A 27652-nucleotide genomic window follows, 5' to 3' on the forward strand; every position below is an offset into this window, starting at 1 on the left:
GGATAATCAAAACGTGAATCAGAAATCATAGGGTTGAAGGCAAGCCACCCAGGAACAAAGCAATGAATCCAGGGGAACATAAAAATAATTAAAAGCTACTGTTTTCATTTAAGGCAAGATGAAAGAGGAGAAGCTGAGAGTGCAGCTGGAATAATTTAGACTCGAGTAATTTAAACATTAGGAAGAAGAATTTCCTTGCTGAGAGTGCATAAGGCACCATCATACATTGCCAAGTAAGTGTGTGCTGACAGTCAAGAGTAGGGAAGGCACTTATTTTTCTTGGGCTGGTCTGAAGCAGAGCTGGAAAGTGAATTTACTCCAAGGCCCCACTCTGGGCCGTTCCCTTAGCTTCCAGGAGAGCTGTCTTGAGAAGAAGTCTGACTGCCCTTGCCTGCCACCCTAGAGCTGGGAGCAGTGCCCACATCTATGCCATCCCAGATGTTTGGGTGGCACTAGAGCTGCCCAGATGTGGAGGCATAAAACCAGACAGTCTTAGTCATGCATTTTGCTTCTACCATTCTCTGGGCATTAACAGCCAAGAGTACAGGTTTTCTTACATACACCAGAGTGACAAGAAGTAAAATGTACAATATTTTAAGTTATATTAAATGCATACTTTACATAAATATTAAAATGTATAGTAATGCGGAATGGATGAAAATTGGTTCTGCCATGTAGAGAACAATTTGGCAATGGTAGCCAATATTTCAGTGCACATACCCAGGAGCCAGCTATCTTACCGACAGGGATGTATATGTGAGTGTGTATGTGTTCAAGGGTGTATCTTAAACATAGTTTGTAAAAACTAAAATGAAAAACCTCAGTGCCCATCCCTAAGAAGCTGATAAAAGAGACAAGGCACACCCTGGATGGAAGAGGCCCAAGGTCATTAACAAGGACGCAGGCGTCTGTATGACTTTGCTGAGGCAAGAGCTCCACCCTGGATTAGTAAAGGAATAAAGCAAAGTTGAGAGCAGGCTGTGTAAAGCAGGACTCCATTAGCGCTGCCATGGGCAAGAACTAAACGTACAGGTGCGCACGCTGCACACTGCTAGGGGGCCTCTAACACCCGGCCTATGTCTTCATGGGCAGGAGGTGAAGTGACGCCTGGCCTTGCGTGCCCGGCGTGGCCACAGGACTGAGTTCTGTCTGCGGGCTCTCAGGACACAGGCGTGCTCATGTCCCCGCTCCAGCTTTGAAGACCAGAGCAAAGGCCCACAAGGCGAGGCAGAAGGAACCTGAGCACAGCCACCTGCTCATCAGGAAAATCGGGATTGCCACTGGTCTCTGTCTCCACAGCCAGTCCTCACCATCTGTCAGCACCCCTTCCCACGGAGAAGTATGGATGGAACTGTGGCATCTACCTTTCCTGGCAGAAATCGCAAGACATTTTGAACACTGGTGACAGAGAAGGGCAGGATGCGGGCAGGAGTGACGAGAGGCCTTTATTTCTCTTTTTATGCCTTTCTAGGGTACTTACTTTTCTAACTTTATGCCTGCATTACTTATCTTTAACAGGAATGACATGGGGGAAGAGATGATGGCTTTTTTGCTGTTTTCCTTTAGAATTAAAAATTCATTTTTGAATTAAAAATATATACATAGCTCTGACTTGTTTGGCTCAGTGACTAGAGCATTGGCCTGTGGACTGAAGGGTCCCAGGTTTGATTCCAGTCAAGGGCATGTACCTTGGTTGTGGGCACATCCCCAGTAGAGGGTGTGCAGGAGGCAGCTGATCTATGTTTCTCTCTCATGGATGTTTTTAATTCTCTATCCCTCTCCCTTCCTCTCTGTAAAAAATCAATAAAAATATATTTTTAAAAATCTACCTAATAAAAGAGAAACATGCAAATTGACCGCACCTCCATTACTCTCACCAGTCAATCAGGAGCAAGTATGCAAATTATCCCAACAAAGATGGTGACGGCCACGGAGCTGGAGTGAGCAGGAGGCTTGAGTTGACCCCGGCGATGGAGGAAGCCAAGCTTCCCACCCACCCTGGCTGGCCCTGGCCTCCACTCAAGGCTACAAAGTTTCAATTATAGAAGATAAATAAATCCCAGATACCTGCTTGCAGCCGGCCCTGGCCTCCGCTCAAGGAGGCGCTGAAAAAAAAAAAGGAAAAATGGAGGGGCTGGGAGCCTGGGTCTCCAGGGGGCATGGCCAGCCTGAAAACAGCCCTCAGCCCCTTACCCAGGCTGGCCATATCCCCATGGGGTGAGGGTCCCCGCTGGGGGCTTGGCCAGCTTGAAAACAGCCCTCAGCCCCTCACCCAGGCTGGCCACGCCTCCCCAGCGGGGACCCTCACCCCATGGGGGCATGGCCATCCTGCAAACCACCACAGGCCTCTCGCCCAGGCCTTCCTATGCACCAAGGGAACCCCCACTCTGATCCGGGACACCCTTCAGGGCAAACCAGCCGGCCCCCACCCATGTACCAGGCCTCTATCTATACTAATAAAAGGGTAATATGCTAATTAGACTGGGAGACCTTCCAGGAGACCTTTCGGATGTTCTTCTGGACAAAGCCATGGTGGTGGGGCCGAGGTAGAGGCAGTTAGAGGCCAAGAAGGGAGGGCAGTTGTGGGTGATCAGGCCAGAATGGGACGGCAGTTGTGAGTGATCAGGCTGGTGGGGGGCGGGGCCGTTGGGGTTAAGCAGACCAGTAGGGGGCCAGTTGGGGGCGAGCAGGATGTCAGTGGGGGTCAGTTGGAGGTGATCAGGACAGCGGGGGGGGGGGGGAGGACAGTTTGGAGTGAGCAGGCCAGCAGGGGGGCAGTTGGGGGTGAGCACACTGTCACGGGGGATAGTTGGGGGTAATCAGGCTGGCGGGGGGTAGTTGGGGGCAAGCAGGCCGGCAGGAAGAGTGGTTAGGGGCAATCAGGCAGGCAGGCAGGTGAGCAGTTAGGAGCCAGCAGTCACAGATTATGAGAGGGATGTCCGACTGCCGGTTTAGGCCTGATCCCTGTAAACAGGGATCGTTGTGGGCACATCCGATCCCTGTAAACCAAGGGGTCTCAGATTGGAGAGGGTGCAGGCTGGGCTGAGAGAAACCTCCCCCCCACCCTGTGCACGAATTTCATGCACTGGACCACTAGTATGAATCTAATCGCTTGCAGTGAGATGAGAAGTACTTTCCCCCATTGCTACCATTCAGTGCGACTAGAATGCAGCCTGACAGAATCCATAAAAGAAACATAAGAAGATTCCAAAAGGTGAGCAGCAGATCAGCGAGAGGCCTCGGCTATCCCCAACCCACTGCTGGAATATGCTGTCCATTCGGAAACACCCACGGGGGCGAGAGAAATATCCAGCAGAAGCCCGCTCTCTCTAACCACAGGACAGAAAACTTTACACAAAAACTGCTTTACTCCAGGTAAACAACTAAAAACAACAACCATGGTCCCTCCTGGTCCACCCCACCTCCCTGCAAAGGCTGAGTGCTGAGCCGAGACCTCCGTCCGGTGAGGCTGCTGTACAGTGGCCACCCCTCCCCCCCCCCCCCAGCCAGGCCGGCATCAGAGGCGCCAAGGACAGAGCAGGGACTTTCATCCCAGCCACCCCACCCCCACCCCAACGTCAGCAGAACCTGAACTTCTACCCCCACCTGCAGTGCCACGGCTCCCTCTCCCTCCCTCCCTTCTCCTGGGAGGTAACAGGAAGGCAGAGAGGACAGGACTTGCACCATCACACACACACACACACACACACACACACACACACACACACACACACACACCCCATGCTAAGGAGGCCCCTTCCCCAAGCGCCACTGGAGCTTCCTGGGAGCAGTGAGGGGGCCCTCTTGTCCCTCCCATCCAGACTGACCTAATGGAGTCACCCGGACCCCAGCCAACAGGAAGGAGGCAGCAGCACGTGCTAATGAAGACCACGTGGGAGACTGGCCTCCCTCTCACCTGTGGGCACAAGTCGGCCCACCCCTGCTGAAGCAATGCTGGCATAGACCTGAAACAGAAGATTGAATACCATCCAGAGCCTCTAACATAAAATCAGAAATGTCCAAAATTCTATCAAAAGTCACTCGTCGCATCAAGAACCAGGAAGATCTCGATCTGAGTGAAATAAAAATCATCAACAGATGCCAACATTGAAGTGGCACAGATGTTGGAAATATATGACTAGATTTTAAAGCAGCCATCAGAAAAATGCTTTAATGGGCAAGGATGAACACAATTAAAGCCCATGGAAAATACCAAGTTTGAGCAAATAAATAGAAGATATGAGAAAAGAACAAAATGGAAATTTTAGAACTGAAAAATGCAATAACCAAAATTAAAAATTTGATGAATGGGCTCAATAGCAGAATGGAGAGGACCAAGGAAAGAATTCGTGAACTTAAAGGTAAAACAATAGAAATTACCCATCAAAACAACAGAGAAGAATCACTAAGAAAAAAACATGAACAGCATCTCAGACACTTATAATAAAGATCTAACATCCATGTCATTGTAATCAGAAGAAGAGGGGAGGGCAGAAAAACTATTTGAAGATATACTGAATGAAAATTTTCCAAATTTGTGAAAAGATGTAAACTTACATATTCAAGAGGCTATGTGAACCTCAAACAAGATAAACCCAAAGAAATTCACACCAAGCAACATCATAACTAAACTTCTGAAGACAAAGAAAAAAATCTTCAAAACAGTGAGAGAGAGAAACAACGCCTTCCTTAAAGGGAAAAACAATTTGAATGACATCAGACTCATCAGAGACTATGAGGCCAGAAGTGAGTGGCACCACATTTTTCAAGTGCTGAAAGAACGAACTGTCAACCATAAATTATCCAGCAAAAGTACCCTTCAGGAACAAAGGGGAAGTCAAGACATTCTCTCATGAAAGAAAACAAAGAGAATTTGTCACCAGAAGACTTTTCTTTAGCTAAAGACGTTCTCTTAATAGAAAGGAAATAACAAAAGAAAGATTCTTGGGCCTGGCCTGCATGGCTCAGTGGTTGAGCGTCAACCTATGAACCAAGAGATCATGGCTCAATCCCTAGTGAGGGGCACATACCTGGGTTGTGGGCTTGATCCCCAGTGTGGCGTGTACAGAAGGCAGCCAATCAATGATTCTCTCTCATCATTGATGTTCCTATCTCTTTCTCCCTCTTCCCACCTCTCTGAAATATATATATATACTAGAGGCCGGATACACGAAAATTCGTGCAAGAGTAGGCCTTCCTTCCCCAGGCACTGCACTGGCTTCCCTCCGGCACCCAGGACCTGGGCTTCCCTCCTCTGGCCGCCGACTGGCACCCAGGACCTGGGCTGCTTCCCTCCTCTGGCTGCCCACAGGCACCCGGGACCCGGGCTGGCTTCCCTCTGGCCTCGGCTTCATCAGGAAGGTTGTCCAGAATGACATTGGGAAGACGCTCAGTCTAATTAGCATAATTACCCTTTTGTTTTTATATATATACTAGAAGCCCGGTGCACGAAATTCGTGCACGGCAGGGGGTTGTCCCTCAGCCCAGCCTGTACCCTCTCCAATCTGAGACTCCTGGAGGGATGTCCGACTGCCCGTTTAGGCCCGATCCTGGGATCGGGCCTAAACGGGCAGTCGGACATCCCTCTCACAATCCAGGACTGCTGGCTCCCAACTGCTTGCCTGCCTGCCTTCCTGATTGCCCCTAACCGCTTCTGCCTGCCAGCCTGATCACCCCCTAACCACTCCGCTGCCAGCCTGGTTGATGCTTAACTGCCCCCCTGCCAGCCTGTTTGCCCCCAACTTCCCTCCTCTGCCAGCCTGGTCACCCCTAACTGCCCTCTCCTGCAGGGTTGATCACCTCCAACTGCCCTCCCTTGCAAGCCTGGTCCCTCTCAACTGCCCTCCCTTGCAGGCCGGGTGCCTCCCAACTGCCCTCTCCTGCTGGCCATCTTGTAGTGGCCATCTTGTGTCCACATGGGGGCAGGATCTTTGACCACATGGGGGCAGCTATATTGTGTGTTGCAGTGATGATCAATCTGTATATTACTCTTTTATTAGATAAGATAGAGGCCTGGTGCACGGGTGGGAGCCAGCTGGTTTGCCCTGAAGGGTGTCCCAGATCAGGGTGGGGTTCCCTTGGGGCGTGGGGCGGCCTGAGCGAGGGGCCTGTGGTGGTTTGCAGGCCGGCCACGCCCCCTGGCAACCCAAGCAGAGGCCCTGGTATCTGGGATTTATTTTCCTTCTACAATTGAAACTTTGTAGCCTGGAGCGGAGCCAAGCCTGCTGCTCCCTCCGGGGCGGCAGCAGCCATTTCTGTGGCAGTTAATTCACCTTCTACAATTGAAACTTTGTTGCCTTAAGCGGGTGAGCCCGGCCAGGGTGTGCGGAAAGCTTTGCTTCCCCTGTTGCCGCCGGCAACCCTGGCCTGCTCTCTCAAGCTCCATTCTGCCGCCATTTGTTTGAATTTGTTTACCTTCTATAATTGAAACTTTGTAGCTTGAGTGGAGGCTTAGGCCTGCAACAGCTATGGAAACCTTGGCTTCCTCTGTTACCTAGGAAACCTTGCTCTCTGTGGCTGTAGCCATCTGGGATTGGGGTTAATTTGCATACTCGCCCTGATTGGCTGGTGGGCGTGGCTTGGCTGGTGGGTGTGGCTTATGTAGCGGAGTGATGGTTAATTTGCATATTACCATTTTATTAGAGAGGATATATTTGGAGCATCAGGGAGGAAGAACAATGGAAAGAGTAAAAATATGGTAAGTACAGTCCATTTCCTCCTCCTCCTTTAAAAAAAAAAAGGAATATGTGGTAAAGAAAACAGTTTAAACACCCAATAATAGCAGTGGCTAACCTTGAAGAGCTTACTCTGTGCAAAACATGTAATTAGCATGTCCATTTCCTCCTCATCATCATCCATTTTCCCATTTAACCTTTAAAAAGCCCAGTGGGATTGCCATCACCTCCAGCTTATTGCTGTGGAGATCCTGCAGGGAGCATGGAAGGCAGGGTTTGACACAAAGATGTCTAACCGATTCCCAGTTTGGGGCTCCTAGCCATCAGTCCACAGCACCCCAGTCTCCGCACTGCTCTCCTTGGAGTAGCACTTACCAGGGAGCAAGAGCAGGCTCTCTGGAAGGAGAAAAGCCTGCATGAGGGAAGGTAGGAAGTCCAGAAAACTGTCTAACAGCCTTAGAAAAGAACAAAAGAGAACAAAGGAAAGGGTTATACAAGGAGAAGAGCAAAGCAAGAATTAGTCTAGGATAGAAACAGAATTTACAACTTGAAGGCTCTTAGGAGGTGTCTCTTGTGCTGGTAAAGACTAGAAGCCCAGAAATGGGTAACTTGTCCAAAGTCTCCAGACAGTGAGTGCCAGAGTGAGGGCTGGACCCACAGCTCCTAACCCCAGGCCACTGCTTTTGGAAACAGTAAAAAAACAAATGCTAAGGAGAGTGTCCATACAGGTCTCCTCTACAGAAAGACAAGTATCTGAGTCTCAAGCCATCAAGGGCACCACAAGCAGGCCAAGTCAGCATGAATTTGAGGAAAGAATCTGGAAAATCATAAAGGACCTACATTTCTTGGCAATGCAGAGAATGAGAGGGGTGGCCGTGGATTTTTTGGATGAGGGATCAGGCCCTTTCCAGAAACCTGGTGTAAGGTGGAAATGGTTATATAAAAGGTGATACGGCTTTAATGCAAACAGCTGGAAAAATTTTCCTTCTGATTTGGGGAACGGAAGACACAAGACTTTGGAAAGTGGTTGCTGAACAGTCTCCCCAACCTCAACACTCAAATATGACCACTCACCTGCGGAGCATTGAGCACCACTGGTCATCAGAAAGTTGTTATTACGAGTTAGGATAGGAGCAAAGAGCTGAAGCAGAACGTCTGTGCCCAAGAACTTATCGCCAGAGGATAAAGGGTGGGGCGGGGCAGTTCCAAAAGACCAGCACCAAGAGCTTTTCTAACTGGAAGAGTTTAGGTTTGTTAAAGTCCCAAAAGTGTCTACCAAGTGCCGCCCATACACCTTGCACTGGCCTCTCACACAGGTGTTTAGTATCTGTCATGATGAAGGCTTCGGGGACAAGAACACACTTGGATACCGCACTGCTGTAGGATGTAGTTTTCACAACGCAAGTGCATTTGATTCTATTTTTAAGGTGTCACTGATCTTTTAACAGTCATCCTCATAATTCCTAAGATTCTATTTCTTCTTTTGTATTTTACATTGTTCAGTGTAATGACACTAATAAGAAATAAAATACATAGGAATTCCCGGAAACAATACTTTATAAATGGAATTTGTAACAATCCTATCTAATAATAGACAAATATGCAAATTGACCATACCTCCGACACACCCACAAGCCACGCCCACCATCCGATCAGAGCGAGTATGCAAATTAATCCAAACCAAGATGGCTACAGCCACAGAGAGCAAGGTTTCCTAGGTAACAGAGGAAGCCAAGCTTTCCACCTGCCCTTGCCAGGCCTAAGCCTCCACTCAAGCTACAAAGTTTCAATTATAGAAGGTAAAAAAATTCAAACAAATGGCGGCAGAATGGAGCTTGAGAGAGCAGGCCAGGGTTGCCGCTGGCAACAGGGGAAGCAAAGCTTTCTGCACACCCTGGCTGGGCCCAAACCCTTAAGGCAACAAAGTTTCAATTATAACCCCAACACAAATGGCTGCTGGCCTCGGAGGGAGCCCCAGGCTTGGCTCCACTCCAGGCTACAAAGTTTCAATTATAGAAAGAAAATAAATTCCAGATACCAGGGCCTCCACTTGGGTTGCCAGGGGGCATGGCTGGCCTGCAAACCACCACAGGCCGCCCCACACCCCAAGGGAACCCCCACCTGATCTGGGACGCCCTTCAGGGAAAACCAGCTGGCCCCCACCCCTGTACCAGGCCTCTATCCTATCTAATAAAAGAGTAATATGCAGATTGATCATCACTGCAACACACAATATAGCTGCCCCCATGTGGTCAAAGATCCTGCCCCCATGTGGACACAGGATGGCCACCACAAGATGACCAGCAGGAGAGGGCAGTTGGGAGGCACCCGGCCTGCAAGGGAGGGCAGTTGAGAGGGACCAGGCCTGCAAGGGAGGGCAGTTGGAGGTGATCAACCCTGCAGGAGAGGGCAGTTAGGGGTGACCAGGCCGGCAGAGGAGGGAAGTTGGGGGCAAACAGGCCGGCAGCAGAGTGGTTAGGGGGTGATCAGGCTGGCAGGCAGAAGCGGTTAGGGGCAATCAGGAAGGCAGGCAGGCAAGCAGTTGGGAGCCAGCAGTCCTGGATTGTGAGAGGGATGTCTGACTGCCCGGTGGGATCGGGCCTAAACGGGCAGTCGGACATCCCTCTAGGGGTCCCATATTGGAGAGGGTACAGGCTGGGCTGAGGGACAACCCCCCTCCGTGCACGAATTTCATGCACCGGGCCTCTAGTACAGTAATAATAGCATGTAAGATTGCATATGCTATAAAAGTATTTTGAAAAGTACCCATCTATTCCCTAGGTATCTGTCTATGGATCAATCAATCTATCTATGGATCTATCTGCAGAGCAACAAGAAGCCTGGAGAGAAATAATGAAAGACGCTAATATTCCAGTGACTCAGCCTGATCAGATCCTCTCTTTATATCATAGTTTTAATGCCCATTTATCTTCTTGGAATTAAAGTCATAGATAATATGTTCTGCCTACACAAATAATGTTTAAACCAATATATGCCCTAACCATAATGTAAAGGATATATAAAAGAAAAGTAGTTTATACTTTTTTGAAATTGTGCTGAAGTATATGATGCTTGTGGTACAATTACACTAGATAATAGCAATGTCCCTATATTTGTAAAACAACTCCAAAGGGGAGATACTGCCACCTTTGAATATCATTGCATTTTTTAAAGGTATCCAGGGAGTGAGATTAAGACTTTCAAATTTCCTTTTTTAGAGAAAATATTTCCCTTCATAATGAATGTCTGTTGCTTTATAATGTGCTCAATACAAGAGGCAGAGAAGGTCAAGAACACGACTCACCTCAAACGAATAAGCTTTCCCAATCCCGTCTCCTGCTCCAGTGATCACTGCAAAAAGCAGAAATGGTTTCAAGGGAAAGAATTGACCTTCCAAGTCCTCTCTCCAGCTGGCCATGTGTTCCTGCAGGCCACCTCTCTAGGACACTTACTATTCCAAAGCAGCCCTAGCCGGTTTGGCTCAGTGGATAGAGTGTAGGCCTGCAGACTGAAGGGTCCCGGGTTTGATTCCAGTCAAAGGCACATGTCCTGGTTGTGGGCTGCAAGAGGCAGCCAATCAATAATTCTCTCTCATCATTGATGTTTCTACCTCTCTCTCTCTCCCTCTCCGAAATCAATAAAAACATTTTTTTAAAAAATATATCAAAGCAGCACTCCACTGGGAAGTTTCCAGCCCTCAACTTCCCTCACTAAACGTTCACAATGAAACTTTTTTTTTCCTTTTTGAGGGATTGGTGAGGCCATGAAAACACACTCCACAATGAAACAAAGCCCCCCAGCCAGGGGACATTCCTTCAGACCCCATAAGGGTTAGGCATTTCTAAGCCTTAAATCATCAAGGGCAAGCAATGCACCCTGCTATCTCCCTACCCACAGCCAGCTGTCACTGTACGGACATTTCAAGGTTCCTCCTAAAAGTCCATTCTCCCCCCTTCCCCTCTCCTCCCCCACAGATCAGCGGCAATCAACGCCCATGGAAGGCAGGGAACTTAAAGAGGAAAATACAGAAATGCAAAAAGGGGCTGAAATAAAATGAAGGGGCGTGAAGAGTCAGTGCTCAGTGGCCTTATTGATTCCCATATAACCAGCAGTTGGGCCTTCTAATCCTCACTGGTAGGTGAGAGCAGACCCAGCCGTGCTCGCTCCCAGCAGCACCCTGGCAGAGGCACCCGGAGCTCAGTCACTGCTAATGGTATCATCTGTTGCATCAGGTACTTCTAAGCGAATCCAGGCACGTTACCTGTCCCTCTTACTAGAAGTACCAGGGCTATCTTCACCACTTCCCCTCTCTCACGGGGATATTAGAAATCACCCAGGACCAGGCCTGTACTATAGTTAAGATAATGGCATCAGTAAATGGCTGGCATCTACCGAGTGCTTCCTTTCTGCCAGGCACTGTTTCAAGTGTTTTAGATTCCTCATCTCAATATTCAAAACAAGCCCTAAAGTAGGGACCATCATTATTCTTATAGATCAGAAGCCAAGAGAGAGGACATTCTTAACTTGTTCAAGGTCATACTGCCCAAAGTGATGATGATGGATTTAAACACAGGCTGGCTGACTTTGGGGCCACAAGTCTATTAAGATTTACCACTGACATAATTAGCCAATCAACCACAGGGCCCCGAGGACTTGACATTTCAGTCTCTAGTAACTAGATCTTCTCTTACCCCCCCCCCCCCCATTTGAGCTATATTATCTCCCTGATATCTGCCTATGCCCAAGAACATTTTACTCCTGCTAATTATAACACTATTCAAGACTGATTCAAAAGACAGGTTAAGATTATGTTTTTTGAGTCAACAAATGCTAAGTCTCTGGCCTCATGTGAGCTTTTTTGGAATGAGCGTTCTCAGAGGGGCTTTGCCCAGCACTGATGGGCAGCACTTGTACAGAGTTCGAAGCCCCCTCAGGCATGGGCATTTGCAACTGTAAGAGCAGAGCATGTGGGTCTAGACCCTCAAGGTCGAGCACCTAGCAAGTTCATGGACCCAGCGTGTAGCCCAGGAGCAAGGGAGCATTCACACATACTGCAAATGGAACATGCCACAGTTCAAAACCCATTTCCACTCCTAATAATTTTCATATCGTAAATTTTTCTTTTTCCATTGCTAAAGTTGTAAGATTGCCACTTTAGCAAATAAGGAGGCGAGATGCCCAGTTAAATTTGATTTTCAGGTAAACAACGAATATTTTCTTTAGTATAAATATGTCTCACACAGCATTTGGGATGTCACACACTAAAAATTTACTTGTTTATCTGAAATTCAAATGTAACTGAGAATCCTGTATTTCATCAGGCAGCCCTGTGAAGTTGCTTACGATTTCTCCTATTTAGCTTGGCATGGTATTTCTAAAGCTCCTTACATTTTTTTTCTGGGCCATTGGATTTCTTGGTGCCCAAGTTGGAAATGTAACGTGAAACCACAGCCTCGCGCTCTTTACCTTACACCCAGACGTGGGCTGGAATCCCAGCAGTCCCAGGAACAAGTCCACTTAGGAGGCAGCAATTAGCCTACTTGGGACACACACCAGACCCAGATCCTATCTTCCAAAGGTGTCTCCACAGAGATCTTTGTTGCCTGGATTTTGTAATACACTCACTTCCCAAAAGGGCTCGGGGAAAATTTTGTAATAAAGTGCATTAAAACTATTTGGATTTCAGACTATTGAGACACCCTGTAACAACACGGAGGCACTCTGGGCTTCTGGCAATCTGGAGAGGAGGATGCGGAGCGTCTGCAGCATTTATATTTGTATCATCAGAAACTCCCCAAGGAAGAAAGTGCAGCTAGTGGGGACCGCGGACAAGCACGTGGGCGGTGGACACAGTCTCCCCCGGCCCCCAACTACTCTCCGCAGACCCCATCTTGTTGGCCCAACAATTCTAATTTTACTCATGCTTTCTAGACACCCTCCTCCTCCGCCCAACTTAAAATCACCCAAAGGAATTCCATCTTTGCTCAAAGGAAGAAAGATGCAGAATGCCTTTTGAGACACAAATAATAATAAGCAGGAACAACAAAACCCAAGAGGCGGAGCGCTTTCTTTACCTGCCCACTGTCCCATTGACTTCAAGAAAGACCTTGGCAGAACTTTCCAGAAGTGCAGGAAAATACATCTGCAGAATCTCGCCCACTTTACCAGGTAGACCAGGCACACCAGCAGCCCTACGGGAATGAAGACGAGCTCCAGGGCCTCCCCCATGATCGCACCGCAGCTCGGGCTCCCAGGCCTCGCAGACCCGCCGGGCCTCCTAGGGCGCAGCTGCTGAGGAGGCGGGTCAGGCACCTTCTGGTGTCCCTGGGTGAGTTCCACCGTGTTCCACTTTAGATTAGAGTGACTTCTTTGCACAATCCTCCGATTCACAGGCTTGGGAATAAAGTATTCTTTCTAATATCTTTAGAGCACTGTTAGGCTCTTGTGACCGTGGGGGAGCTGGTGAAGGAGTGGAAGGACGTGAAGAGAGATAAAGTGTGGACGAAATGAAAATGGCAGCTCAAGGTTCTCGCCCTGATTTGGAAGCTAAAAAGAATGCAATATCCTGTAAGACGTTTATTCAGAAAACACGTATGACTGCCTGCCAGGTGGCATAGCAGTCCGCTCGTTGGGAACATACCATGGAGAGAAGCCTGGGCCACGGCCTGGGGGAGCTGAGAGCCTCGAAGGGGGGACAGATGATAGGCAGAGAGCTCATAGGCTGGCAGACATCAGTGGCACAAAAAGTGCTATGAGTGTCCTGCTAGGGTGACTAGTGATCAAATAGCCCAGGGAGTGTTCAGGAAGGAATTCTGTAGAGATGGGCCCTTGGAGCTGAAATTTGAATGAAAAGACGGAACCGGCAAAGATGAGGTTTCCCTCCCGGCAGGAGGGGCAGCTAGTACAGATGCAGGGAAATGGGAAAGATCCATGAGTCTGGGGAATACATAACACAACCCAGTAGGGGCCGGTGTGCAGAGGACAGGAGAGAAGAATGGCGAGCGGTGGAGGTGTGGGGACCAGCCAGAGCTCTGCTGAGGAGTTGGGGCTTCAGTCCAGAAACAACAGGAAGCCATTGAAGAGACTGAGACAACGAAGTCCCGGCATCGGAATTATGCTTTTACAAGGTCACTGCACGCTGAACGGTGACCTTCTGGCGGTGGAGATAGAGGGTCGGCATGACGACTGAGGAAGGGGGAGTGAGACTACAGCAGTCATCCAAGACGTGCCCAATGTCACCCTTGTCTGTGATATTACCCAGTCTCTTGACTGTGGGGACTCTGTATGCTGAAGACTCCCCCAAATGTACACCAACCCAGGCTAGTCATCCAGACTTGCATATCCAACTGCCTGCTTGACACCTCCATTTGGGTGCCTCATAATATATCTGAAACCAATGTCTGATACTATCTTCAATGTCAAGCTTGCCTATCTCAAGAGATGGCAACTCTTATCTTCCAGTTGTTCACATTAAAAACCTTGGAGATACCTATGACTTTTCTCTTTCTCTTCCATTGCACAGCCAAGCTGTCTCCTGTTGGATTTGCTCTGTTTTAGATTGTGCTAAACATTGCTATGAATATTGTTGTATCTGTACTTGCCACACATGTGCAAGTTCCTCTCTCTCTTTTTCTCTCTTTCTCTCTCTCTCTCTCTCTCTCTCTCTCTCTCTCTCTCACACACACACACACACACACACACAAACACACACATATCTACACACACAAACACACACACACACAATAGCTGGTCATACAAATTACATATGTACAAGCTCAATTTTACTTTTATTAGTGTATCAATCAGCCCCACTTAGAAGACACAAATCACATAGCAATGTTAACAGGGACTACACAACATAAAAAATTATTAATTACTTATAAGGAATTTGCAACTAAAAGGACATAAAAGACAACTCAAAAGAATACCCCAGGGCTGAAGGAGAATATCTAAGGAACAAACCAACTTGGAAGGAGGCCCTGGACCCAAGATGGTTCAGGCCTCACTGGAGGAGTGTGGTTGCAGCCAACTCGATGGTGACATTCTCTGGGTTGCACTGAGAAACTGTTCCCAGTGAGGAGGAGGAAGAGGCTGGTTAGCAGAACTGCTGCCTGGGATAGGAAGTCCCCACTGGAATGCTGGCAAAACTTGCAGAAATCACCGGGGCCAGTTCTACTGGGGCTGAACTGGAGGAGAACTAGAACTATTTATTTTACACTATTGAGTCTTTCGACCTATAAACAAGGTATATCTCTCCTTTTAGTCCTTCTTAATATCTTCAATAAATTTTTATAATTTCTTTTAAAAGTTTTGCACTTATAAAAATTTATATTAAGAAAAATATCAAAAACATACATAAGTAGAGAGACTAATTTAAAGGACCCCCAATTACAGATATTCTCTAATGACATTTAATAATAAAATTTATTATCCTTTAATGTCCACTGTTACTTTGTATATACCCACTTTCCCCCCATCCGCAGAATGGCAAGGGCTTTTTTTAATTGAGATAACATGGGTTTATAACATTATACTAGGATAAGTTTCAGAGGTACAACATTATAATTCAACATCTGTATACACTATAGCATGGTACCACCAAAGGTCTAGTTTCCATCTGTCACCATACAATTGACCTAAATTTATCCATTTTGTTCTCCTCCTGACCACTTCCCCTCTTATAACCACCAATCTGTTTTCTGCATCTATCAATCAATTTGCTTTGTTTTGTTTGTTCATTTCCTTTACTTAGCATCATACCATAATGGGGTGGTAGGTGCATTAATATCACTAAAAGATTCATCAAAATGTTGTTTCTGGCATTAAAGAACAGCCTGCATTCTAAAATACAGAAGTTCATTGCAACCCTCCAAATGACAACTTCCAACTTGAAAAATGTAAGCTCTTTTCTCTATCAGCTATGGAGGATCTCTTAGATGTTGTTCTAAGAGAAACTGGGGTAATCTGATGATTGAAGCTTCTTAACTTGAAGGAGCAATAAAGAAAAGGATTCTTTATAACTTTATATATATCAGACTTATATATATACTAGAGGCCCAGTGCATGAAAATTCATGCACTTGGAGGGGGGCGTCCCTCAGCCCGGCCTGCCCCCTCTCACAGTCTGGGAGCTCTAGGGGTGAAAGACAACTGGCAATCAGGGGAAGACAACGCTCCATCACACCTCTGCTGCTGCCACTACCGGCGACGCAAGCATTGGCCGGCCCTGGTTACCTGAGCCTCAGATGGCCCTGGGCAGCTGGGCAGCCACCATGCAAGGCTTGCCTGTGCCTTGGGCCACACCTGGGCAGCTGGGGGTTGAGGGGACTGGGCAACGCCATCTATGGCTGTGGGCACCGCCATCTTTGAGGGCGGGGGAGTCAATTAGCATATCCCCTCCTTATTGGCTGTGGGTGCCACCATGCTTGCTATGGCATGAGGGTCAATTACCATATTCCCTCATTATTAGATAAGATATATACTAGAGGCCCAGTGCACAAATTCGGGCATGGGTGGGGTCCCTTGGGGTGACCTACAGGGATCGGGCCCCAGTTTGGGCCCCCAGGCTCACAACCCCAGCTCGTGCTCCCAGCCTTGCAGAACCGCAGCTCTGCTTGACACCCCACCATGGCCTGGCACTGCCCCTTCATCTGCTCCACCATCCTGCCTGTGGGGCAATCGATCAGGGCTGGGCCCCCTGCACAACTCCCTTAGCACCTAGGAGCCGGGCAGCAGGCCCACCCCCCCATTGCTGGTCGCCATCTGCAGGGCAATCAGGCCCCTGCTTGCACACGCCTTGGCCTGGCACCTCCTGCTCACCTGCTCCACCATCGCACTGCAGTCCTGTTATCATCAGGGCCCATCAGAACCAGCAGCACCTTCACTACCACCCACTGCCAGCACCTCATCACTGACACCCACCATGTTCCACGCCACACCCTGGTGGTCAGCGCATGTCATAGCGAGTGAAGGACCGCCCGCCCGAGGGGACAACTTGCATATTAGGCTTTTATTATATAGGATAACAGTAGGTTATATTGAGAGATGGAATCTAAAAGGAAAGACCCACACATAAATAGCATGACCTTCTGAGCCTGAGCTCTTCCTGATATGAAGGCCTAGTAAAGACGATCACTCTGGGAAGTGACTCCAATGAGCTGGCACTGGGAGACTGAACAGGGACAGACAAAATGAAAAGACACGGATGTGTCCCTGAGCTGGTCACTGCTGTGGGTGACTGAGGGTTCGTCCTGCTGGGAAGCCTCTGAGAAACTGTAGGATGCAGCTCAGACTCTTCTGGCTTACGTAGAGAAGTAGAGGGTGTTGTCCATTGATCAAGCCCTTGGGTATGACCTCCCTCATTTCCAGGTTTGCCCACATATCAGATGACTTGTGAGTGCCAGAGGGTGAAGAGGAGCCCCAGAGAGGAAAGTGAGAGATGCAAGTGTTAAAAAAAACACACACACATCACCTGAGAAAGTTTAAGTATCTCATTGGCTTTATTCACCTATTCAAAGAGGACGTTTCTAGCGAAGGTTGGATTATCTCAGGCAAGTTCATCTACCTATGGAAGACAGAAGGAGTCTGTCAGACTGACTGCCTCACTAGTATTGACCAGCTAATGCAAATTAACTGGTTAAAGATTACATTCCTCGGAGAGGCTAAAACTGCAGTCAGGTTAGGTATGAAGTCTTGGTTTGCTGACTGGGGGCTTAGTACCAGTGACTCCATTGGGATCTATTGTCTCCTTTAAAAAAAACCCTCTCCCACCCCTTTGATCAGATTCTCAGCCTGAGAGATGTGATCTAAATTTAAGGGACTCGTGCCCCTCGCACCTACTGCTCTGTAGTTCTCATAGCTTTAATACCCTCTGTGTGGTATTCACAGCTCATGACCATAGGCTCACAATTTTTAGTCAGTCATTCTCTTCATCTTTTTCCGGTGTTCCCATCTTCAGGAGATCATTTGCTTGGTGGTTAGCAGCTGTGAACATGCATTTAAAGCTTTTGGGAGAATTTAGTACATCAAGGAGAACATTATGATTATAAGCAGGGTAATTCCCTCCAACGTTTGGAGTGAACTTCAGAGCATGGTCCCCAGACCCAAACCATTCAAAATCAAGTAAGGAAAGAAAAGACTCCATTGTAGGGGTCACCCTTATAAACCAAGTGGCTTGCTCAGTGATCTTATGTAACTGACTTCTAGCTTCCCCACAGGTGTTAATACAGGCTCTGCAGGTGTGCTGGCTACAGCACAGGAACTCCTTTTTCAGCTAAAACCGTGGTGGTCAGCAAACTGCGGCTCGCAAGCCACATGCAGCTCTTTGGCCCTTGAGTGTGGCTCTTCCACAAAATACCACGGCCTGGGCGAGTCTATTTTGAAGAAGTGGCGTTAGAAGAAGTTTAAGTTTAAAAAATTTGGCTCTCAAAAGAAATTTCAATCGTTGAACTGTTGATATTTGGCTCTGTTGACTAATGAGTTTGCCGACCACTGGGCTAAAAGATAATCAAGGGCTGTTTAACTATCAAGAACAACTCTATCCAGAGTCTACGAATTTTTTGTTGTTGGGTAGCTATTGTCTTAGCAGTGGATTCATCAATATTTTCAAGAGTTAAGGAGAGGATCCTGACCATAACCTCATTTACACTCACTCCTAACCAGGGACGCAGGGCCCTGCCAAAGCAAGCAAATCCTGAGTCATGAATGCCTCCTGGCAGGTCTTTTCTAACGCCATGATGTAAATTCAAGGGAACTGACCAATAAAGTATCTCACTTCATTTGTGAACAGTTGAGGGCACAGATAAATAACCGAAGGGGCATTGCTTGGTTATGTGCCACCCATCTAGGCATTCATAGGCCCAGGGAGAATGATAATGACCACACAAAAAAAAAACCCTGTTGGGGCACAGCCATTCCCCTTAAGCTGGCATTGTCAATGAATTCATTAGCAGGAACTGTTGCATTTGCCCATTCAAGCCACGGGTTGGTTAGGTTTCCAGCGCATTTGGGAAGTCAATCTAACCTGAAATAAAAGTTGTTCTAAATTCCTTGCAAAGATGGGAGCTGCCGGTGAGATCTTTTTGTGATTGGGGGCAGATGTGGTGTAGATAATCACGAGAACATAGGGGTGGGAACGTACTAGGACTTACGTAGGCATTTATGTCGAATTGGGTAAGTACAGTGATCATTAGAGAAAGGAGAAAACGGGCACTGGGTGTTCTGGCCTCAAAGGTTGGCCTTGATAAGAGACTTCTGGGGCTGGAGGGGTGCAGTCAGTCCCAGTCTGCAGTGACGTTGGGGTAGAAGAGAAACTGCTCACAGGGCGTAGCCGGGAGTCTTTAGCATCAGGGACAGGTCAGAATATCTGATGGTGAATCTAGCAGTCTGAAAGGTTACCCCCTTAACAGTGGCCTGGGGTATACGGATGAGGACATTAAATTGTTAGACCAGTGCCAGAGTCAAGGAAAGAAAGGGGGAAATAAACAGTTTCGTGGTTAAACGATGGAGTCATGATCCAGTATCCTGAGTCGAAGTCAGCTACTTCTCTTCCTTGTCAATCTGATTCCAAGGTCTCCAGCGTCTGTTCAGGAAGGACCAGCTGGCGATAGAGCCTGGGAGATGGAGAGCCCAGGCTCAGGGCCTGCTGATGGGCGGCAGTGTTGGTGGTCAGCAGCACCTGGTACAGTCCGGTCCGCTCCAGTGGGGTGCGAGGGCTGTCTTCCTCGGATGGCATGTCCAGAACACCCAGCCACCAGGTCTCAGACCATGACCACCAGGATTCTCTGAGTCAAAATCTGGAAAAGTTTTTTTAACCTGTTGAAAGACTGTAGTATAACCCATTAAACATTTACCAGTATAATCAGCAGAAAGTCGTTTACCGATTTACATTGGTCTGCGGGTGGCTATCGCATGTGGAGTGAGTTGATTTCCCAAAGGGGCTACTGTGAACAGTCAGCAAGACCCAGGGCAACAGCTCAGGCTTCTAGTAGCTTCAGCAAGTTTAGAGATTTTAAATCTGAGGATCCCATTAGTTCTCTCAACCTTGCCTGATGGTCGAGGGTGATAGGAACGGTGATAATTCCAAGTATGTAAGGCAAAAGTCTGGGCCTGTTTTTGCAGAAGCAGAAGAGACTTTATCCACATGTCACAACCGTGACAGGTCCTGTTGCTGCTGCCTGTGCATGAAAGTCAGCTAGGGCCTTTCTGCAGCAGCAGGCGCTGTCCTTCCAGCGTGAGCCTCAGTGTGGGGGACAGTCCTTTCAGAAGGTTGGAGAATAGCTGTTTACTGGTTGCCCTTATTCTTTAAGATTTTTTTATTGGTTTTTAGAGATAGAGGAATGGGGGGAGGGAGGAAAAGGAGGAGGAGGAGGAGTGGGAGGGGACCAGGGAAAAAGAGGGAAACATCCATGGGTTGCCTCCTGCAAGCCACCCATCAGGGATGGAGTCTGCTACTCAGGCATATGCCCTGAATGGAAATCAACCAGCACCCTTTTGGTGCACAGGATGACACCCAACCAACTGAGCCACACTGGCCAGGGCATTGGTGCCCATTTTTTACTGGGGTCCTTATAAACATAAGAAAACCCCTTTGTTTCCATAACATTGAAAATCATGGAGGACCTCACAGGCACACGCGCTGAACATTAGCAATGTGTCCCTTTGGGCTAATGGAGACTCAGGGAGGTTCCCCCTTCCAAGTAGTTCATATTGGGTAGTAAGGGCATAACCAGCTTGGAAATTCCCTTTTTCATCTTTACAGTAGGAATCATCAACAAACACAATCAGATTCGGATTAGTTAAAGGGGTGCCTTGTACTAGGAAATCAGAGCGCAGTGTCATAAAAGGGGACGTGCTTACCTCCCGGTCATGGGGCTCGCCTTAGCTGGGAACCTGATGGGGCAGGAATGAAAACATTGCCATGTGGATGATGCAGATTGGGTGGTGAGGGCAGAGGACCTGCAGAGAAATGCTGAGTCAGTTCAGAGTTAGGAAGACTTCAGACGGCCTGTGGGGTTTGCAAGTAAATTAAAGCGCTGCGGCTCCCACTCACTTTGCTGCCACCCTGCCCTTCAGGTGGGGGGACGGGCACCAGCAGTGGAATGAGACTGGGATGGGCACCAGACGTGGAATGGGACTGGGACAGGCACCAGCAGTGGAATGGGACTGGGATGGATGGGCACCAGCAGTGGAATGGGACTGGGATGGACGGGCACCAGCAGTGGAATGGGACTGGGATGGGCACCAGCAGTGCAATGGGACTGGGATGGATGGGCACCAGACGTGGAATGGGACTGGGATGGGCACCAGCCGTGCAATGGGACTGGGATGGGCACCAGCAGTGCAATGGGACTGGGATGGGCACCAGCAGTGGAATGGGACTGGGATGGATGGGCACCAGACGTGGAATGGGACTGGGATGGGCACCAGCAGTGGAATGGGACTGGGATGGGCACCAGCAGTGGAATGGGACTGGGATGGGCACCAGCAGTGGAATGGGACTGGGATGGGCACCAGCAGTGGAATGGGACTGGGATGGATGGGCACCAGACGTGGAATGGGACTGAGATGGGCACCAGCCGTGCAATGGGACTGGGATGGGCACCAGCAGTGCAATGGGACTGGGATGGATGGGCACCAGCAGTGCAATGGGACTGGGATGGGCACCAGCAGTGGAATGGGACTGGGATGGATGGGCACCAGACGTGGAATGGGACTGGGATGGGCACGAGCAGTGCAATGGGACTGGGATGGGCACCAGACGTGGAATGGGACTGGGACGGGCACCAGCAGTGGAATGGGACTGGGATGGGCACCAGCAGTGCAATGGGACTGGGATGGATGGGCACCAGCAGTGGAATGGGACTGGGATGGATGGGCACCAGCAGTGGAATGGGACTGGGATGGGCACCAGCAGTGGAATGGGACTGGGATGGATGGGCACCAGCAGTGCAATGGGACAGGGATGGGCACCAGTAGTGCAATGGGACTGGGATGGATGGGCACCAGCAGTGGAATGGGACTGGGATGGATGGGCACCAGCAGTGCAATGGGACAGGGATGGGCACCAGCAGTGCAATGGGACTGGGATGGGCACCAGCAGTGTAATGGGACTGGGATGGATGGGCACCAGCCGTGGAATGGGACCGGGATGGGCACCAGCAGTGGAATGAGATTGGGATGGGCACCAGCAGTGGAATGGGACTGGGATGGGCACCAGCAGTGGAATGAGATTGGGATGGGCACCAGCAGTGGAATGGGACTGGGATGGGCACCAGCAGTGCAATGGGACAGGGATGGGCACCAGCAGTGCAATGGGACTGGGATGGGCACCAGCAGTGGAATGGGACTGGGATGGGCACCAGCAATGCAATGGGACAGGGATGGGCACCAGCAGTGCAATGGGACTGGGATGGGCTCCAGCAGTGCAATGGGACTGGGATGGGCACCAGCAGTGTAATGGGACTGGGATGGATGGGCACCAGCAGTGGAATGGGACCGGGATGGGCACCAGCAGTGGAATGGGACTGGGATGGGCACCAGCAGTGTAATGGGACTGGGATGGATGGGCACCAGCAGTGGAATGGGACCGGGATGGGCACCAGCAGTGGAATGAGATTGGGATGGGCACCAGCAGTGGAATGGGACTGGGATGGGCACCAGCAGTGGAATGGGACTGGGATGGATGGGCACCAGCAGTGGAATGGGACCGGGATGGGCACCAGCAGTGGAATGAGATTGGGATGGGCACCAGCAGTGGAATGGGACTGGGATGGGCACCAGCAGTGGAATGGGACTGGGATGGATGGGCACCAGCAGTGGAATGGGACTGGGACGGGCACCAGCAGTGGAATAGGACTGGGATGGGCACCAGCAGTGGAATAGGACTGGGATGGGCACCAGCAGTGCAATGGGACTGGGATGGATGGGCACCAGCAGTGGAATGGGACTGGGATGGGCACCAGCAATGCAATGGGACTGGGATGGATGGGCACCAGCAGTGCAATGGGACTGGGACGGGCACCAGCAGTGGAATGGGACTGGGACGGGCACCAGCAGTGGAATAGGACTGGGATGGGCACCAGCAGTGCAATGGGACTGGGACGGGCACCAGCAGTGGAATGGGACAGGGATGGGCACCAGCAGTGCAATGGGACTGGGATGGGCACCAGCAGTGGAATGGGACTGGGATGGATGGGCACCAGCAGTGGAATGGGACTGGGATGGGCACCAGCAGTGCAATGGGACTGGGATGGATGGGCACGAGCAGTGGAATGGGACTGGGATGGGCACCAGCAGTGGAATGGGACTGGGATGGGCACCAGCAGTGCAATGGGACTGGGATGGATGGGCACCAGCAGTGGAATGGGACTGGGATGGGCACCAGCAGTGGAATGGGACTGGGATGGGCACCAGCAGTGCAATGGGACTGGGATGGATGGGCACCAGCAGTGCAATGGGACTGGGATGGGCACCAGCAGTGCAATGGGACTGGGATGGGCACCAGCAGTGGAATGGGACTGGGATGGATGGGCACCAGCAGTGCAATGGGACTGGGATGGTAGGGCACCAGCAGTGGAATGGGACTGGGATGGGCACCAGCAGTGCAATGGGACTGGGATGGATGGGCACCAGCAGTGCAATGGGACTGGGACGGGCACCAGCAGTGAAATGGGACTGGGATGGGCACCAGCAGTGGAATAGGACTGGGATGGGCACCAGCAGTGCAATGGGACTGGGATGGGCACCAGCAGTGGAATGGGACAGGGATGGGCACCAGCAGTGGAATGGGACTGGGATGGATGGGCACCAGCAGTGGAATGGGACTGGGATGGGCACCAGCAGTGCAATGGGACTGGGATGGATGGGCACCAGCAGTGGAATGGGGCTGGGATGGATGGGCACCAGCAGTGCAATGGGACTGGGATGGGCACCAGCAGTGGAATGGGACTGGGATGGGCACCAGCAGTGGAATGGGGCTGGGATGGATGGGCACCAGCAGTGCAATCGGACTGGGATGGGCACCAGCAGTGTAATGGGACTGGGATGGGCACCAGCAGTGCAATGGGACTGGGATGGATGGGCACCAGCAGTGGAATGGGACTGGGATGGGCACCAGCAGTGGAATGGGACTGGGATGGATGGGCACCAGCAGTGCAATGGGACTGGGATGGGCACCAGCAGTGCAATGGGACTGGGATGGGCACCAGCAGTGGAATGGGACAGGGATGGCACCAGCAGTGGAATAGGACTGGGATGGGCACCAGCAGTGGATTGGGACTGGGATGGGCACCAGCAGTGGAATGGGACTGGGATGGATGGGCACCAGCAGTGCAATGGGACTGGGATGGGCACCAGCAGTGCAATGGGACTGGGATGGATGGGCACCAGCAGTGCAATGGGACTGGGATGGATGGGCACCAGCAGTGGAATGGGACTGGGATGGGCACCAGCCGTGGAATGGGACTGGGATGGGCACCAGCAGTGGAATGGGACTGGGATGGGCACCAGCCGTGGAATGGGACTGGGATGGGCACCAGCAGTGCAATGGGACTGGGATGGGCACCAGCAGTGGAATGTGGCTGCTTTACTGGGCCACAGGCCTGTGGTGATTGCCATGTTCTTGTGTGAGCATTCCCAGGGCGTGGTCCTCTCTTTCACACACCAATCAGGTGAAAGGTTCTGACAGTCAGGTAACCTTAGGGCAGGAGGTCCTTCCAGCACTTGTTTTGGTCTCAGAAAGGCCCCTGGAGTAAACGTGTAAGACCTCAGATTAGAGAGACGAATCTATGTACTTAACTGCAACATCCCCATGTTTGCTGTGGGAGGAGAAAGGACTGGGCCATATAAAGAAGTAAACAGGACGGAGTAACCAAGTTCACGGGGGTGGAGTGGGGGGGGAGACCAGTAGACATGCCAAGCAGCTGGTAGAACTTGGAGAGACACTCTGTCAGGTGAGGCCTCGCCTAGATATGGGCCCAAAGGGAGCCCCAGATTCAGGCCAGAAGATCAAGGAGAAAGGTCAAAGAACATCTTTGCGCTAAAAGACATGTGCAGAAAATTAAACAGAGAAACACTACAACTAGTATGCAAACGTGTGAAATAACATTTAACCGCATACATGATTAGAAATTCAAATCAGAGAGGGCAGGATGGGGGGTGAGAGGGTGTCTTCCCAAGGCTGAGGACCCCACGTGGACAGTAGGGCCGGCAGGGGTGGGCCGGTCACACAAGGCTCCAGGCCTCGGGAAGGGTGAGGCCGAGCGGGTGCTGCCTGCAGAGGGCTGGGCGCTCCTGGAGTCGGGATGTGGTACCACCCACAGGGTGAAGGGTCAGGTAGGGGGGTCAGGAGCCAGGGCGCAGACTAAAGGGGAGGGCACCCAACGGAACAGACCCGGTCTAGACCTCCCGCTGAAAGGGGTTGGCTGTCCAGGGCGGGATCGGGGTCAGAGGTTGCAGGTCTGGGGGTGGGTCCGGCCATTGGTCAGGAGTCGGGGGTCGGGAACACGGTCACCTTGAGCAACACCAAGAGGCGGCGGAAGGCGGGCGAGAAGAGCCGCGAGTAGGTGACTGCCATCGTGAAGAAGCGCGCGTGGAAGAGCCGGTCGCGCACGTTGATGAGCGGGTTGGGGGTGCGGGGCCCGAGCGCGGGGTCAGGGCCGCCGCCGGTGGGTCCGGGCCCCGGGGCCCCGGGTGCCGCGTGCTCCGACTTGCCGCCTAGAGTCGCGCCCTAACGGCCCGCGGGTGCTCGAGGGCGTCTCCCGGCCGCCAACGGCCGCCCTCTCCGCCGCCGCCACCTCCCGCTGCCCTGGCCCTTCTCTGCCCGCGAGGGAAGTGGGGTGCCCGCGCGGCCCCGCCCTCTCGCCCGCCGCGCCGGGGGGCGGGGCTGCGTCTGCCCGGACTTTTGCATACTGCCCCCACAATACACCGCGGCTACTAGGACATGCTTGGACTGTAAAACTAGAACAATATATAGAGTTTTACGTGATCAAAGACACCTTACATAAGCGCATCGATAGGAGATGATCTATGATGTGGCACTGTAAGGAGTCAGGTCAAATGGAAGTGTAAACTATGTCGCTGTAACTGTACAAATTATTTAACTGGCCGCCTTTAAAGGCTTGGCGCACGGCCGCCGTGCTAGTGCTCTTTGCAAATCGCTGCGGGCTCCACCCGATTTCCTGTGACGTCCGATGTTCCAGGCTAGCTTGGCCAGGCCCATTCACAGCTGCATTGGGCCCATTTGGCGACATAGGCTGTCTCGGTGCCCCGCCTCTCCCCTCATTGGCCAATTTGGTGTTTCGGGGCGGCTAGAAGGGGCGGCTTCCTAGCCGGGGTGCCAGGCTCGGAACCAGCAACTGCGCCGGCTGGGGACGGGCCCTTATGACTCATGAAACCCTGGCATGAGGGAAGAGTGGTTTGTTGAGCCGCGTTTTTTCTCCCCTAACCCCTGGCACATGCCCTCATTGCCTTTATTCCTTACAATAGGTTTTTGCCATCCTTCCTAACTGTTCCCTTTTCCCTCTATAAAGTGTGCTGTGTACTTCGCATGCCCCAGGACAGTGATCAGCAAACTGCGACTCGCGAGCCACATGAGGCTTTTTGGCCCCTTGAATGTGGCTCTTCCACAAAGAGCCTGGGCGAGTCTATTTTGAAGAAGTGGCATTAGAAGAAGTCTAAGTTTAAAAAATTTGGCTCTCAAAAGAAATTTCAATCGCTGTACTGTTGATATTTGGCTCTGTTGACTAATGAGTTTGCCCACCACTGCCCCAGGACTTCAGTAATAGGACCCAACAGTCATTGTGTGCCACGCGCTTCCCCTCCCACCACCGCCCCTACACACTCCAACATTCCAGGTTGGCTGCGTGCCAGCGCCCAAGGCAGGAGGACCAGACAGGAGGCATGGGGCCAGGACCTGACCAGGGCCCTCAGGGACAATGGACACCTCCGTCTGCGGAAATGGCTGGAGGGGAATGAGCACACAATGCCCAGGGCCCGTGCCAGTGCTGGTCACACACGCAGGGTCCCCGCCCTCACCAACTTGGGGGGCAGCATGGACACACGCAGACAGACAAGGGGGTGTCTGCTCTGCTTCCTGAAGTTGAGCGCCCAGCGTGAGGGATGCAGAGGGGGCCTCTGAGAAAGGCCACGACATGGGAGGTGGCGGTGGCTCTTCTCAGTTGAGTCGTCTGCTAAGGGAGGGAGGTGACTTCAGCTGTCACCCAGAGGCTGAGGAAAACCTTCCAGACAAACCTGTCGGGTTTCATAATCCTGGGAGCCCGACAGGCTGAGTGGGCGACAGACCCATACCTGCGCTACCACAACCAGGAGGCAAGAGTCCTTCTCTTCCTGTGCTCTGCGTGGTGCCCGCATTCAGGAGGTGCTCAAAAATGCACATTCCTGAAATTATTATGAATTCTCCCCTCCACCCCGCCCCCAGATCACTTGTTAGTTGCAAAGGGGGAAACGTACTTCTTTCCAATGGAGAGGCCAGGCCAACTTTACCCCTTGACCTGGGGAGCATACCCAGCCGCACTGTGGCAGGCGCTGGGGTCTCTGATATGTCCAGCGAGGCCCCATGCGCATGGGCTCCTGAGCAGGGAAATTTAGCCAGTCTGGCCAAGAAGCAGAATGTTAAACTTAGTGTGTTTTGATTAACATAATATACGTTGAAGTAGCCCCACGTGCCGGCGGCTGCTATATCCGGCAGTGCAGTCTAGAGCTCACTCCCACTTCATAGATACACGAGACCCACAATGCCAGCGCAGCTTCACCACGAGTTAAAACTGTGCCAGCCTCCGCACAGGCCTGGCCTCCTTGGAGAGTCACCGTCAAGAAAGGGAACAAGTGGGGAAAGAGCTCTACTCCTAAACCACAGGAGACGGAGGAGGACTGAATGCCGCGCTATCCTTCCGGGAACAGCAGGGAAGGTAGAAGCTTGGCTGGGTTTCCGGGGAGGCTGCGGGCTGTGTGTAGGTGGGG

At 50.9% G+C, this 27652-nt stretch overlaps 1 protein-coding gene and 1 long non-coding RNA gene across 2 annotated transcripts in view; both read right to left on the minus strand.

The window, feature by feature from the left end:
- The window catches only part of HSD17B3 (hydroxysteroid 17-beta dehydrogenase 3), a gene marked incomplete at both ends in the record, with an annotated part of 52445 nt that extends 39543 nt beyond the window's left edge, over positions 1–12902 (minus strand). The window contains 2 exons of the mRNA XM_079790988.1: positions 9979–10025; positions 12749–12902. Coding sequence (XP_079647114.1) covers positions 9979–10025; positions 12749–12902 — 201 coding nt within the window. The remainder of the gene's footprint in view (positions 1–9978; positions 10026–12748) is intronic.
- A 4488-nt stretch (positions 12903–17390) lies between these two features.
- On the minus strand, positions 17391–25487 carry LOC307111420. Its single transcript, XR_013814566.1, has 3 exons — positions 25185–25487; positions 20531–20629; positions 17391–19497 (listed from the first exon to the last, which is right to left on the minus strand). It is a non-coding gene; the product is annotated as an uncharacterized lncRNA (long non-coding RNA).
- Between the last annotated feature and the right edge of the window lie 2165 nt (positions 25488–27652).

The sequence above is a fragment of the Cnephaeus nilssonii genome (genome assembly GCF_951640355.1).
Source record: "Cnephaeus nilssonii genome assembly, chromosome: 14".
NCBI lineage: Eukaryota > Metazoa > Chordata > Mammalia > Chiroptera > Vespertilionidae > Cnephaeus > Cnephaeus nilssonii.